This window comes from Podarcis cretensis (assembly GCF_951804945.1).
Source record: "Podarcis cretensis genome assembly, chromosome: 3".
In the NCBI taxonomy this organism is placed as follows: domain Eukaryota; kingdom Metazoa; phylum Chordata; class Lepidosauria; order Squamata; family Lacertidae; genus Podarcis; species Podarcis cretensis.
In genome coordinates this window covers 121,725,363-121,741,593 of record NC_137172.1, presented here as the reverse complement: position 1 = coordinate 121,741,593, position 16,231 = coordinate 121,725,363, and the positions used below count along the sequence as shown (strand labels likewise).

Here is a 16,231-nt window from a genome sequence, read left to right as displayed (position 1 = left end):
ATTTTAGTAGGAAAGAATGGTATTAAGGAGAAATGATTCTTCATTTGCCCTTCGGCAAGGCAAAGAGAGGATTTGATTTGCTGTGTTACGCTGGAATCTGGATTGGTACCCAGAGATGAGAGAGGTGTTTAATAAAATTTACATTTCATTTTCTCACTTGACACCAGTCTCCTGTCACTCACCAAATGAAGGGTATTTAGCAAATAACTTTTGTCAGCTCCTAGACACAGCATGAGAGCAGAGGGTTTTTCTAGCAAGTTTTTTCTTTCTTCATTATGTTCACAGTAAGATATGGTATACGTTGGACGCATGCTTCTTCAGCAGCTGACAATGTTGCAGCCATACCCAGGAGCTCAGTTACCAAGGCTGGATGTTTTTCATTCAGTCCTTTACTTGCCTAGATAACTCAAGGACTGCCTTCCCTCCTGTGGTCACCACCAGGGCTGTCTTTAGCAGATGCGGTGCTGGGGTGCAAATATCCACCCAGTGCCTCCAAATTACCATGGATAGTGTTGGGGTGGCCGTAGCTGTGTACTGCCAGCCATGGGGGGGGGGACAACTCTCCCCCATGCCGCTGCGGGAGAGCGATCCTCGCAGAGGCTTGGGAGTGAAGTCGCGCCCCTCCCAAGCCTTGTGGGAGGAGAGCACAGCTTCCCTCCCAAGCCTCCTTGGGAGGAGAGCGATCCCTGCAGAAGCTTAGGATGGAAGCTGTGCCCTGCCAACCATATGGTTGGCGGGTGTGCAACTTCACTCCCAAGCCTCTGCGAGGATCGCTCTCCTCCCGAGGAGGCTTAGGAGGGAAGCTGCACGCCTGCCAGCCTTATGGTTGGTGGGGCGCAGCTGGTGGGCATGCAAAGCCGCGCAGCTCCCCCTCTTGCTGAGGCACCCCTGAGAGGCCGGCGCCCTGGCACAATGCACCACTAAGCCCTATGGGAAAGACGGCTCTGGTCACCACAGCTGTTAAGATCAACTGAGGCTGTGCTTCTCTAAATACACTTACAAGGGAGAAAGCATTCTTCTGATTGAACATACATAGGCTTGCACTGCAAGAGCGCCTTCTCAATGAGACCATCCCTGAGCCAAATTCAAACAGCAGAGGTGAATTCATGCATGAAGAGATAGCCCCTAGATTAGGCTTCCTCAACCTCGCCCCTCTAGATGTTTTGGGACTACAATTGCCATCATCCCTGACCACTGGTCCTGCTAGCTAGGGATCATGGGAGTTGTAGGCCAAAAACATCTGGAGGGCTGAGGTTGAGGAAGCCTGCCCTAGATATAAGGTCCTTCTTAAACCTGTTCACACACTGTGAGGGTACATTGGGTCTGTTTAAGCAAGTCCCCCACCAACACACCTGGCTACCAAGCCCCTCCCCACCTGAATGCTCAGTGTGTGAGAGAAGGGGATTTAGATATGCACTAATTTATGCACGAGGGACGCGGGTGGCGCTGTGGGTAAAACCTCAGCGCCTAGGACTTGCCGATCGCATGGTCGGCGGTTCCAATCCCCGCGGCGGGGTGAGCTCCCATCTTTTGGTCCCAACTCCTGCCCACCTAGCAGTTCGAACGCGCCCTTAAGTGCAGTAGATAAATAGGTACCGCTTCTAGCGGGAAGGTAAATGGCGTTTCCATGTGCTGCTCTGGTGCCGGTTCGCCGGAGCAGCTTCGTCACTCTGGCCACATGACCCGGAAGTGTCTGCAGACAGCGCTGGCTCCCGGCCTCTAGAGTGAGGTGGGCACACAACCCTAGAGTCTGTCAAGACTGGCCCGTAACGGGCAGGGGTACCTTTACCTTTACCTTAATTTATGCACGTAGAGCTCCTTTGTACAAGGGAAGATGTTGGACCAGACTGGATCTCCCCTTTTGTTGGGGAGCTCTATGCACATACATTGGAACACAAAAGGACCCCTTGGCATGCATGCTGAGTGTCTGGTGAGGGTGGCATGGCCACCAGCTGGGGGAGAGGCAGGGGGAGTGGCTGTTGTCTCTGATGGTTCCTCAAAAGCATCTTCACAGAAATAAGTGCCACGTTTGACTATTTATAATTGTGCTTTATTTGTAGAACAATACGAATTTCCATTTATAAAAATACAATTACAATTTAAAGTAAAAGCCCAAAAACTAAAGCAACACCCATTTACTATATTTTATATAAATGGAAATATACTTGACCTTAACTTTGCCAGCACTGTCTTCCTGTGCTTTTTATTTTTAATCAAACTGCGGGACCAACTAAACTCCTTTTGCATCTTTATTTCCTTTGTCCTTTCTTTGGTTTTGCATTCCTTACTTTGAAGTCAGTTCAAAATTTTATTCCCTTGCATTCACCCTCCAAAGCCAGCTTCCCCCTGTCCCCGCTGCATGTATTCAAAGAGAGAGGAACAATTAGGATCGCCCCAGGCTGCCTGCCCCTTAAAATCTGTTTTTCAACAGATGCAATCAGATAAATAACTTCAAGACCGTCAGATACTAAGGCTGGAATTAGTTTAACTAGGAATAGAAACAACTGAAGTCTTCAACCATGTAATTGACCATAGTTGTGTTCTGCCATTAGTAATAGTATATTAAACCCATTGCTTATATGACAAATTCAAGATCTTATTCCTTGATAACTCATTAGCTGTATTCATGCATCACTCATGTGTAGGGCACTCGTGAGTTTGAATCAGGAGTGGGGCTGTGCTTCTCAATCAACTCCAAGTGTCCACCCTTGCCCTACTCTCTGACACCAGCAAGCTGAGCATAAAGGTAAAGGTAAAGGTAAAGGTACCCCTGCCCATACGGGCCAGTCTTGACAGACTCTGGGGTTGTGCGCCCATCTCACTTAAGAGGCCAGGGGCCAGCGCTGTCCGGAGACACTTCCGGGTCATGTGGCCAGCGTGACATCGCTGCTCTGGCCAGAGCCAGAGCCGCACACGGAAACGCCGTTTACCTTCCCGCTGGTAAGCGGTCCCTATTTATCTACTTGCACCCGGAGGTGCTTTCGAACTGCTAGGTTGGCAGGCGCTGGGACCGAGCAGCGGGAGGGCACCCCGCCGCAGGGATTCGAACCGCCGACCTTTCGATTGGCAAGCCCTAGGCGCTGAGGCTTTAACCCACAGCGCCACCTGCTGAGCATAGTGGTCTGCAAAGAAATCCTTGCCCACAAACCAGAAGTGCAGCTGCACTCCATCAAACTGTGAGCACTGCCTACAACCTTCTGCAAAGATTTTAAATAGCCAACGATATCCAAGATATGTGGGCATGTACTGAATTTTGGACCCTTTACACCCATCCTCTTAGAGCTTATCTAGATGTTACATGTGTCATGGTAAAAATGACTGCTGGGAGGAGCACAGAGAGAAGAAACGCACTGGGGTGTCTGCACCAGCCCTCATCTGCAACAAAACATGTCTCTCCCGTAGCAGTCTCTACAGCCACAGCAGGCGCTGTAACTCTCCCAATGGTTTGACTTCACCTTCCAAGGCACACATGGTAGTAAGAATTCCCACGGCTGGGCACCATTGATTAGAAACCATTACATGAGCCATGACTACTACCTTCACATAATGAGTTTCTCTACTTTTGCTCCATGGCAGTTACTGGTGGAGGTGGGGATCTCATTACGTTGCCCCAAATAACGTGGTGAGTTCTGGTAGATGGTATGTCTGTGGAGCAAGTTTGAAAGAATGGCCTTTGCCTTGAGAAAGCTGATCCCTACAGCAAATTTAACAACCAAACCAGCTTTTATTCTCTTACTATATAAAACAAAATTACTGATTATTTATTTTTTTGCCTTTTGTTCACCTTCTTTACCATGGAATATTCTTGTTAAATTACATTCCAGCTAATCTGAATGCTTAAATGTTCGAATTTAGGCAACCATAAGCAAATATATGCGAATTCTTTTAGAGCTGACAATTTGCTCCACCTCCTGCCTGCACCAGGGGTCACAGAAGGTATTTCAATGGCATTTGCCCTTGAGACCTCCTCCCCTTGTACAGTGGATGCTCGGGTTGCAAATGTGATCCATGCAGGAAGCACGTTCGCAACCCACAGCATCCGCAACCCGCAGTGCCACGCGTGCGGGTTGTGATTCGATGCTTCTGTGCATGGACAAAGCGCAATTTAGTGCTTCTGCGCATGCTCAAGCGGCGAAACCCGGAAGTAACCCGTTCCGGTACTTCTGGGTTTGCAACCCAAAATCTTGCAACCCAAAGTGTCTGTAACCTGAGGTATGACTGTACTCACAAAGCCTGTGGGGGCCCCCCTCCACCCACTGCCCCAATAAGAATAGCTTATTCTCCCTTGCTGAAGGTGGAAGTGGAGACTTACACCATTTCCCAGTTCTTCTTCAGGTGCTAGGAGCTTTTCAAGACTCAGTTTAATTCTACAAGATCTGACTTTTACGCATATAAAATAGGCCCACATGTGCTTTTGCTCTTTCTTCCTCTCAGGCTGGGGGGGGGGGGGCGGTAAGCTAGAGATTGAATGACCAGAGCGAGTAACACCCATGGCACCCACTCAAAAATCCAAATATGCCCATGAACTTAAAAAGTTTGGTGGTTCTTGGGTTGTCAGTGAGTGAATCTATTTGAGTTTTTAAAGCACATTTATTTGTTAACTTCCATATTATTTATCATGAATCCTATCCCAGGAACTAGTTTATTATTATGGTACTGCAACTTGCTGTTTCTCCCTCACATCCCCTCCTGACCTCAAGGCAGGCGTCTCTGAGGGTCTTTTATATCTTTTATCTGTGAATTGCCCTTTCTTCGTTTCCTTCTGCTGAGCATAGTCTGAGAAATGTTGCTTGGTATCCTTCCAGTCATTAAGCTCCTTGATGCTCAGCTGCTGAAGTTCCAGAGACCCCCATGTGGATGTTCCCGTGTGGGACCGACAGCCTTGCTTGGTCCTGTTCACTGCTCCCACTGCTGTGCTGTTAAATGCTTGTTGATGGCACTTCCTTAATGGTTCTGCTGTGTCTTCATGTTCCTCACGCAGCTTCAGGTCTATTAGAGAAAATATAAGCATTCATTTGATAGACTGTGGTTCAATTATTGGTGTTTTCAATGGCTGGTCAACAATTATTCTAAGGATGAATGAGAGGAAATGCTCTGCAGAGCATGCCAAGACCAAAAAGGGACTGGTAGGGACTGGTATCATGTCTCAGGCTGGCCTTGCCTTTTTCATAGCTCCCAATGTAAAACCTTACATTTATATCCCAGTATCCATAAAGATGGGGAAATTATCTTTCCACATGCAATGGGATCATTTAAAACTATGTCTTTGTACAGCTGGATTGGTAAATCAAAGCACATCTAATCTGTCATTTGATTTATGTTATATTAAGTTCTAAGCTGGTTTATGCTGTCTTATATATACCATTCATCCTCAACCAAATTTAAAATACCAAACATAAAAAAATCTAGGGTTTGTTCATGGGAAATAAAATTAGCTGGCATTAACAAAATAGAACTAACTAACTTTGATGGTTGCTCCGTTTTCAAAACCAACATCACTTTAAATAAAGGGGAATGCAAAGATTAGACATTCCATGTCATGCATATTATATTTGCTTAAGATGTTGTTATTCTTGTTTAAATTTGAACATATTGGGGATTTTTAATGATCTTGCAACAATTCCTTTTAAGAAGAATCTGAAGGATTGGATTTCCTTTTGCAGAGAAAATTCTCCCTATTAATTATTTACACGGTGGCTCCAATCAGTGTGGTACCTGTCATCCTCACCAGTCGAAATGAAAGTTCACTATGTAAAGGTGCCAAGGGAGACTGGCAGCCTCCCACTGCGATTTTATAGACAGAACTAAGTCAGCACACATTACGTGTCAGAGCCAACATCAGAAAGAATCAGATCCTTTGATCTCAGACCTCCACAGGAAGCTTAGATCTCAGACAAATTAGATAAAAAATGAATTTATAGCAGATATGTATCCTAAGGCATACAGCTGAACACTGTATTCTGAAAGAGTATGGCAAATATCAAAACATATAAACTGTAGCATTTCCTCTCTTGCTCCTTCTGCTTTTCTGTGATAAATATTAATTAAAATAAGATGAAACTCAAAACTAACCTCTTTCTGCTTCTTACATAAGCAACAAGTTTAGGACCAGGGGAACCCCTCGCAGTCCCTTATTTGCATTCTAGTGGGGGAAGAGCTGAGGTCTGCACTTTGGGGCAGCCAAAACCCCTTCAGCCCCAAGCACAACAGATGCCCCGCCACAGTGGCCACGAGGGATGGAGCCAGCTTAAATCCAGCTCACTCTCCTGGCTGACCCCACCCTCCCAACTCAAAGCCCTCCTCCTCCTCCCCTTTAGACCATTCCACCCCAATTGGTTCCATGGGACTCACAGCAAACATGGTGAATGAGGGCAGATTTATTTTATTTTATTTACCATCCTTCATCTCAGGATCACAGGGCAGTTTGCAATTTAAAAGCAAAAATACACAACATAATAGCAAACAAAACAATAACACACACACACACACACACACACACACACCCCACAGTTTAAAAGGCCCGTTCTTGTGTTGCCACTCTCCAGACCTCTCATGGAGTAGGCACACAAGGAAGGACTTTGGATGATGACTACACCGTTTGTGCCAGTTCATAAGGGAGAATAGCTTAATCTACATGCCCCCATCAAACAGTGAGAGATGGGTCAAGGAAATATTAGAGCATGCAGATTCGAATGCTCAGCATGTATGTGGCAAGGGAACCTGATAAATCTGAGAAGGTCTGGAAATCAGACCTGAGAAGGTCTGGAAATCAGAGAGCACGCGTTGTGGTGAGATCATCAATTGACCTCACTGCTATTGTGGGTGGGAGCGATTGGATAGCCACAACAACCCAATTGGTGTCCCTCGGTTCTTGGGGTAATTCTGGCCAATGGGATCGTTTTATGCATTAACCGAGGGACCTATATATCGCTGCACGTTGCGTTGAGCTTCCTCTTTCCGCCTCATGCACCGGATCACTCTCCCACCTTCCCTATATTTAGGGTTCATTATGACCTTGCTATGCCTGTCATGGGGTCGTCTGTTTTTGGGACAGGGGCCCAGGAGGAATTTTCCCATTTGGCTGATTGGCTGGTGCCACTTGGGTTTCACCTGCCGCGTAGCAAATTATCACAACTTTGTTAGGTTTGGCGGTAAGGCATTGGTTCAATGTGGAGTGGAGGGGAGGTGGTCACACCTGCCCCTCCCATGCACGAAAGGTATTTCATTAAAGGAATCCAGGGGCTCGCCTTGCTTTTGTCTGATCCCCTTCCAGGGGTGAGGGCCACACCAGAGCCCCTGGGAGCATTTGGGGTGAGCTTGAGTCTGAGCCTGGTCCATTGCTCCCCCAGAATGTTTTCCCTTACTGTCCTCTGCCGGAGTCCAAGGTCAGATGCAGCTAGTCGGGAACCAATACCTAAGCAAACCACTCATGATCTGTAATCAATAAAGTTGTGGCCAAAATTATGCCAATAACCTTAAACTAAATTCTGTGTCAATTGTGTCTATATTTATGGGGGAGGTCTTGGGATCTTAACACGCAATGCGTTTTTGGTACTAAATTTGGGCTGACACCACTTGGACCATACTTGCTTCGAGAGTCAACTAGGTATATGAATTATGTTCAAAATACATTGAGTGTAGGTTCTACTTGCCCTCTAGTTTTCACGCATGTATATGGCAGTGGAAGGTATGGTATGGTGAAGAAAGTCTAATTGAACTCTTACTATATATAACATAAATTAAACCTAAAGATCGACACTGTCAGGGGCTCAGGAGCAGAAGCACAGGGAAGAGGGGAGATGGAGAGCGAAGGGGAAGAATCTGAGGGCAGCGTAGGAGAAGATGACAGTGGCCCGAGAGATTCCATGAGCCTCTCCAGCGAATCGGAAGATTCACAGAAGGGGGCGCCGGTGGCCAGGGCAAGGGGGGTCCCAAGGGGGACACTCCAGAAGCAAGGGACCAGCGGGGACTCCCAGAGCAGCAGTTGGAGATCAGGACCAGCTTCCCCACCTGAGCATAGTGGGGGGGAAGAGTCCCAGGTATCGGGGGTAGCGTCTCCCCCAGCAGGGAGAGAAGAGGAGTCAGGGCTGACCACGCCTCCATCGGAGAGTCAGGCAACGGAGGGGAGGTCAGGTCCGGCTAGCATCCCGGAAGAGGGAAGCAGTGACAGAAGCAGTGCAACGGTCAGGAGGAAGGTCACTGGGTTGGCGCGAGAGCCAAGTTCAAAAGTACAGGCGCACGGTGCCGCAGAGAACGAGGATTGGGAACCGGGTCCTAAAGCCCGCCGGAGACAGGGGGAGGAGTCAGGGGACTCAGCGTCAGAAGAGTCCAGAAAGGGGAATGCCCCAGCGGACAGGAGGACCCAGAGGAGAAGAGAGCAGAGGAAGAGGTGGAGCAGGGCGAGAATCTTAAACTGGTGTCAGGGGGGAGGAGATTCAGACGGAACTTCGGCAGTCTAAGGTTTAAGACGTAGAGCTGCGTGCTACGGCTTTGGAATGGAAACTGAACTTCAATAAAGACTTTTGTATATAACGACGACCTGGCGTTGGTCCTCTGTGAGCTGGGACCTTGGGCAGCTCTGACAGACACGTATACGTTTGCAATGAAATATTTAAACCTTTTAAATCTCTCTTAATTTCTGTGGCTGATATGACAATGTGGCATGCTTGCATATATTGCAATGATGAGATTTGATCCAGCTTAGTTTTAAAAAGTAGCCTTTTGCATATAATTTGTCCCTGATCAACTTTTGGGATTAGGCACACCCTGCCTATATATAAATAGATATACAACCCAAACAACCCCTGATACAGCTATACTCATGAAAATTTGATCTAGTAAACTCAGCCTAGTGACACATACATAAATAAGCATACAATAAAAGAGAGAGAAAAAACCCATCAAGTCAGCATTGGGGTCTTTTAGTCATTGCAAACATTATTTTAAATATCATTTAAAAATGATTTGATGAAAATGAAAATGGATAAAGCAATAATCTGCAAGTCAAACAATCCCACGTTTGATTGTAGCAGTCCGTTTAATGCAAGAAAAGCTCCCAAATATGTTAGAAGTTTTGTCTTCCTCAGCAGCTATTTTACATCTCACAAGACTTCACTTTGTCATCTGCAGTATATATTATTTATAAGAGGTCATCCGTAGCTTATTCATTCATAAGATGAAAGTTTTCTGCTCACATGGAACTTTAAAATAGTGGAACCTTTAGATTAAAATGAAAAGGCCTCCTGAACAAAGTGAAATCGAAGTCCAAATATTCAATATTCTAAAAGCATATTCTCAGCAAAGTCGCTAAGAATATAATACTGAGACAAACCATTTAGTCCAGCATTGTCTATTCTGCCTAGCTTTTTGAGATCAAAGGGTCTTTCTCATGTGTGGCTGATATGAAGAGTCCAGGGGTGGGGATGATGGCAGGTGTCGAGGCAAAACATTCAACTCAATCTTTACCACACCATGGAGGATTTATAACCCCTTTACACGAAAGGGGTGTAAGGGATTGTTTCCTCTTTACTTTGTCCATCAACATTTGCTCAATGCATACTTATGTGAGGGTTAGTCCCCATCCAGTCCCTACAGTCACATAACTGAGAAGTTATCCAGATACTAGGTCTCATATGGAAATTGGTGTCTTATGGGCAGTGCTATTTTTCTACAAAAAGAGGTCTGGAACTCACCTTGTTCTCTTATAATGATAATTGTGCCCACCTGAAAGGTGCTGGATATGAGTTCTGGTGAGATCTGACTGAAAAAAAGCCCTGCTCATGGGAGACTGGAGTAGAGAATAGAAATTCAGAAAGAAACATTAAAATTACCCAAGGTAAGTTACCCATTTTATTTTTTTGAAATTGTGGGCAATCTGGAACTTGTGGACATTTGGAGATATAAAAATGGGGACACAAAACAATTTTTGTATTTTAGTGAGAAACAGAGGGCCCTATCAAGATAGGATATGATATGCGCAATGAAGACATTGGCTACGGGGGTGCATAAAGTGGATATACTACCAAATATAAGCTTTCTTGTATCATAATCCAGTTACAAAAATTTAAAAAAAATAATGGGTGTTTTAGATGGAGACTTAATGAAACATTATTACGCCAAGGTAAGATCATAAAAGATTGAAAGCAAAAATCAAAAGAATTTTTTGAGAATAATTTAGACAAAGATATCAGTCTGGGATGCAAGCAGAACATATATAAGAGGTTACTTTATGCAACATATTGGTAACTCTCGACTTAAAAAGAGACACAGGAGAAAATACAAAAGATTCTGTGTGAAATTAGACAAAAATAAAAAGAGCTGGAACAATCACCAACAAAAACAAATGTTAGCTGCCAAAATTAAGATGCTAATAGGAACCTCACCAAAATGTTGGAGAGGGTGCACCTCCACAGGCACATACCTACACATGCGGTGGGAATGCCCCAAAACCCAACTATTCTGGACAACAGCCATTGAAGAAATATGTAAAATAACTAAGCAAGTATTAGAAATTACCCCAGAACTGGCTCTACTAAACATATTCCAAGACAATAATGACAACTCACATCACAAAGAACTCATAACCCACCCACTCCCAGCAGCCAGAAACACCATAACCAGACACTGGAGAGACCTGTCAGGAGTAAGCATGGACCAATGGTACCAAATAGTATGGGAAACAGCCCTACTAGAAAAATTAACCAATAAACTTAAACTGACATGGGGACAAATAGAAGAAGATACCTTCACCCCGGTATGGCTCCCCTTTATCACATACACAGCCCAACAAGACAACGACAAGAATCCACCAACAGCAGATGAATCATTATGGCTAACCTGATCCAAAAACACCCACCCATCCCACTCACACACAAAAACAAAGTTCACCACAGCCAATCACAAACAAGCAACCACACCCTAGGCCAACCACAATTTTTCTCACCACCAAAGGAACACAAGTGAATAGCAAAGAGAACCTGCACAAACGATGCTGACACAAAACCCCACACATACATTAAGCAAAATAGAAACATCGCCTCCTGACCCCACCCCCACCAACCATGGCCCCCTCCACCTCTTCCCCACATTTCTTCCTAATGTAACCCTAATGTCTCAACAAATGAAACTGACCTATGGAAAATGTAACTTGAAAAAAGAGACATTGCGCATACCTTTGTAAACCAAGAAAATATTAATAAAAAATATTAAAATGGGGGGGGGCAATGCAGGAATATGCTAACATTTGAAATATGCTAAACATTTTTTACAATTTGCTAATAAACTTGGGAAATGGTTAGCATATGAACGGAGAAAAGAAAAAGTGAAGCAGGTGATGCTGAAATTACAAGAAGGGAACGCTGTAATAAAAGATAGGACAAATATTGTCATGGTCACAATTCCAGTGAGTGGAAGGTTGGAGGTTCAGGCAGAGACCAGCCTCAAACCCCAAAGCAACAGCCCATTGCAGGAAGCCAATATCTGGACTCCTGAAGCAAAGCCTGCCTGGAACTTCTCATGAGAAAATCTAACCAGGCTACAACTAGTTGACAACTAGTATTTGTGGCTGAGGCACTGAAAAGACCAGCTCAGGGACCTGCTAAGGTTGCAACCTATGATGTGCAAAAAGGTGCTTTATAATAGGATTAAGTCTGTATCCAAGAGACTCACCTTCTCTCCTAGCAGTAATGTTGTGTTTATTCTCCTCCTGGATGAAGCAGGGTTGGGCATGAAGTATCTGCTGATTTGCCTGAATATGGGCATGCTTCTTATTCTTCTTATTCTTCAAAGGTTTTCTGATCCTGTTTTCTGTAGCAAAACATTACAAGGGAATTTAAACTGCATTTTTTCAGTGAAATATACAAGTGACCTCCTGCAGAAACAACTAATAGCCCATACCTATTTGGACATAAGAAGTGCCTTTAAAAAATGGTAAAGGACCCTTGACAGTTAAGTCCAGTTGCAGACAACTCTGGGGTTGCGGCGCTCATCTTTACTGGCCAAGCTTTACTGGCTTGCTTTACTGGCCAAGGGAGCCGGCGTTTGTCCACAGACAGTTTTTCCAGGTCATGTGGCCAGAATGACTAAGCCGCTTCTGGCGAAACCAGAGCAGCGCACGGAAACGCCATTTACCTTCCCGCCGGAGCAGTACCTATTTATCTACTTGCACTTTGACGTGCTTTTGAACTGCTAGGTTGGCAGGAGCTGGGACCAAGCAACGGGAGCTCACCCTGTCATGGGGATTCAAACCGCCGACCTTCTGATCAGCAAGCCTTAGGCTATGTGGGCTGGTCTGATGGGAGCTGGAGTCCCAACATCTGGAGGCTCCAAGACAGCCACTCCTACATTGGAGTAACTAGAAAGTACAACACAAGGGTCTGTACACAGCAGTAATGCCACACCATGCTGATCTGCCCTATACTAATGCAAGAAACATTTCTACACTGTTAGAATTGGGGGGAGCACAATTTGCTACCAACAACTATTGCTAATCTCACTGTAAAACTTCTCTTTTTCTGTAAGCCCCAGCAGAACAAATGGGGTATTTTCTGGGTAGACGCTTCACTTCAGTTTTGCAACTCACTGTTCCTTCTTGTTTTCTTGGACCAACAGATAACAACAGATCCCAAAACAAGCAGAGAGGCTGCCGATCCCAGTGCAGCAGTGAAGATTATGGCTGATTTTTCGGTCACAGTAATGGGGTATATAGTAAAAGAATTGGATCTGACAGATAATATAGCACCTAAAAAAAAGCAGAATAAAACAAACAACATAATGAAGAGCATGTGTTTAAAGGTTCATAAATGTAGTTATTGCCACAAAGAAAGGACATTGTGTCTGGGATTGCTTGAGAAAAAGATGAGGCACAGAAAACACTATCAATATCACAGATGGTATCACGATCCCAGTTCTTATTATAAGAAGATGAGAGGTAAAGGTAAAAAGGTAAAGGACCCCTGGATGGTTAAGTCCAGTCAAAGGCAACTATGGGGTTGCAGTGCTCATCTCGCTTTTCAGGCTGAGGGAGCTGGTGTTTGACCACAGACAGCTTTCCGGGTCATGTGGCCAGCAGGACTAAACTGCTTCTGGTGCAACAGGACACCGTGACAGAAGCCAGAGCACACGGAAACCCCGTTTACCTTCCCACCACAATGGTGCCTATTTATCTACTTGCACTGGCATGCTTTTGAACTGCTAGGTTGGCAGAAGCTGGGACAGAGCAACAGGAGCTCACTCCGTTGTGGGGATTCGAACCACCGACCTTCCGATCGGCAAGCCCAAGAGGCTCAGTGGTAAGAGCTCTGCTGGATCCGATCAAAGTTCCATCTTCTTCCCCATCCTGGTTTTTTAGACTGGTTCAGCCAATGTTGCTGAGAAGCCGAAAAACATTGGTTCAGTGGTATGTTTAAGCTATTAGAATTTGGAAGGGAGAGGAATGTATTTCAGAATTATTATTTTTTTAAATATGATTTCTTAGTTACCTTTGGATGGCAATATCTCAAACTATGCTGATGTATGAACAATCCTTTTGGCTTCACATGTAGTTGTTCCTTTTCTTGAGTGAGCAAGCAAACCAGGAATTTTTCCCCATTGATTATAGTTTCCCATTTCATCCAAAGCAGGATAGTAGGGGGCAAGCCAGGATATTGAACTATGGTTTGAAGTTGACTTCATATCCTAACTTGTTCTGAAGTCATTAGCTATAGTTTTCTGGTTTGGATGAAATGAGAAACTATTGTTAATACAGTGGTGCCTCGCAAGACGAAATTAATCCGTTCCGTGAGGCTCTTCGTATAGCGGTTTTTTCGTCTTGCGAAGCAAGCCCATTGACAGCTTAGCGGATTAGCACCATTAGCAGTTTAGCAGCTTTTAGCGGATCAGCTGATTAGCGGCTTATCAGTGGATCAGCTGATAAGCGGCTTAGGGCTTAGGAAAAGGGGGAAAAAAGGGGGGGGAACCCCGCAGGAACTGGCAAGACATTTTCGTCTTGCGAAGCAAGCCCATAGGGAAATTCGTTTTGCGAAGCGCCTCCAAAACGGAAAACCCTTTCGTCTAGCGGGTTTTCCGTCTTGCGAGGCGTTCGTCTTGCGGGGCACCACTGTAGAAGCCTTCCTGGCTTGTTTGCTCCCCCTTAAGAAAGGAAAAGCAAAGGTCCTGCAGATGCAGCCAAAAGCCTTTTTCACATATTGGCTGATAAAAGTGAGACCTCTTATTTATTTTCTTATGTGCACATCCATCCTACCTTTCCTCTGTTACAGAACCCAATATCTCCTATGAAGGCACTGATCTTACCCAGCACCTGCTTAGCTTCAGCATTAAGCAGTCCTCCTTAGACCCCTCACTGGATAACGAACCTTACCTGGAGGAGAAGTCACTTTGAAAAAGAGGTAACAACCTGAGCAGGAACCAGAGACCACCAGGTTTTGAAAGGCAGCCTTTCCATCTTGGACCTTTATCCTTGTGTCACCTGAAGAAAAATACATATCTGTGCTAGATTATCTGATGAATTTCACCAAAACTACATCCTTTAAAGCCATAATCCTACACAAATTTACTTGAAAGCTCCAGTAAGTCAATGGGACTTAGATTCGCCTCATTATTCAAGGTGCACACAGAATTGATGTACAACCCTATCATTTACACCATTGTTAAGTCAACATTCCAGTTTTCTACGTGACATTATTTTTATTAGAAATATTGTTTTATTAATTTAATGACTAGATACCTGCATTTCATTCCGCAACACTTGTAAGTGCTAACCAAACTCTAGTCAAATCCTGAACTTGACACAGGATAATGGCAAAATTCTTAACCATGCAGGGAGAATCAACTTTCTAAATATTGGTTCAGGTGGGAAGGGTTAGAGGCGCTAGATATCAGAACCTCTTTAGGATGTTGGACAACATCCAGAGATTACAAAACAAGAATTTTTACTTGTTCAGCAAATCAATTACTTGCAGCATTAAATATGTCCTTTGTGGCTACAATAACGTTGTATTATTATTTAAAAAAAAAAAATGGGGTGGGGGAATCACCAGTGTAAGAAATCAAAACACCTGTCTTAGAAATCTCTATCTCCCAAGCAATAAAATTCCCCTTGGAGACAGTTTTAAAAACCAGAGAACTGCAGCATTGTTAAAACACTAAATAATGAGTTTAAATTATTAGATTATGATGAGTTTAAATTATGAGATTATGATGCTTTCCATTTGAAATGAACATACTGTTACCCAGTGCCATTTTTCTAGAGAAAGAGGTGCCGGAACTCACCATGAACTCCTCCCTTGTTCTCTTATAATGGCAATGGCACCCACCTGAGAGGGGCCGGAATGGAGTTCCAGTGAGTTCTGGCTGAAAAAAGCTCTGCTATTACTACACATTTACTCATGGAAAAAGTTTCTAGATAATCAAAGCCAGACTCCATGTTTTTAAGCACAGTACATATCAATTTTGTAGCCTGTTAATGTGTTGTGCACGATTTCAGTGCTCCCTCTTGCATTCTCTGTGCTGCAAACATAACAAACCAATATTTTACTTCTTGTTTTCTATAACTTCATCTAAAAGCTAGAGATCCAGCTGGAATGAACTCAATTAAGCCTTCTTGCATGTAGACAAATGCATTTTCAGGAGGGGTGGCGCAAACAAGCAAGGTGCCTGATGCCAAAGGTATCTGCTTAAGTCAGGAAGCCAGTTGGTCAAATAATTTATAGGGTTAATAATTCATATGCAAATGAAGTCAGAGTGCCAAACTGTAAAGGAAGGAGGGAGATTTTCATAGTTCTGCTCTAATCCGACATGGATATATATATCCCAATATAGTATTGAAATTGTTTGGCCCTGAGTCTGAGTCTGAAGCTAAATGCCTCATCAAGATAATTATTTTGCACAATCTATGCCACAATTCATTGTGGCATAAGCAGTTGTCCTTCCTGGAAAAAGTTCCACTAGGACCTTGGGATAACTTGTGGCAGTTTGAACATCTAAACAGGTTTCTGCCTTCCTATATTTCCCATCCCTAACATCCAACTAAGTAGGTCAAAGAAGACAGATGGATAGCTGAGATGCCCCCTTTCAGTCTGATGACTCCATTCCCTTGTGGGGAACCTCCCAGGAACCTCCCAGGGGCTACGAGCCACAGTGGGCTGGGCCAGAGGCAAAAGTGGGTGGAACAACAGATGCCACTCCAACCTTTTGTACAGAAAGGTTGCATTTCACCCATGCAAAAATCAGAGGT

The 16,231-nt window shown here is 44.4% G+C and overlaps 1 protein-coding gene across 1 annotated transcript in view; it reads right to left on the bottom strand.

The window, feature by feature from the left end:
• Positions 1–4,276: 4,276 nt before the first annotated feature.
• Positions 4,277–16,231, bottom strand: part of PKHD1 (PKHD1 ciliary IPT domain containing fibrocystin/polyductin) — a gene marked incomplete at its 5' end in the record, with an annotated part of 233,235 nt that continues 221,280 nt past the window's right edge. Inside the window, 4 exons of the mRNA XM_079971281.1 lie at positions 4,277–4,989; positions 11,668–11,805; positions 12,581–12,739; positions 14,357–14,464. Of these exons, the coding sequence (XP_079827407.1) occupies positions 4,649–4,989; positions 11,668–11,805; positions 12,581–12,739; positions 14,357–14,464 (746 nt within the window). The 3' untranslated portion in view covers positions 4,277–4,648. The remainder of the gene's footprint in view (positions 4,990–11,667; positions 11,806–12,580; positions 12,740–14,356; positions 14,465–16,231) is intronic.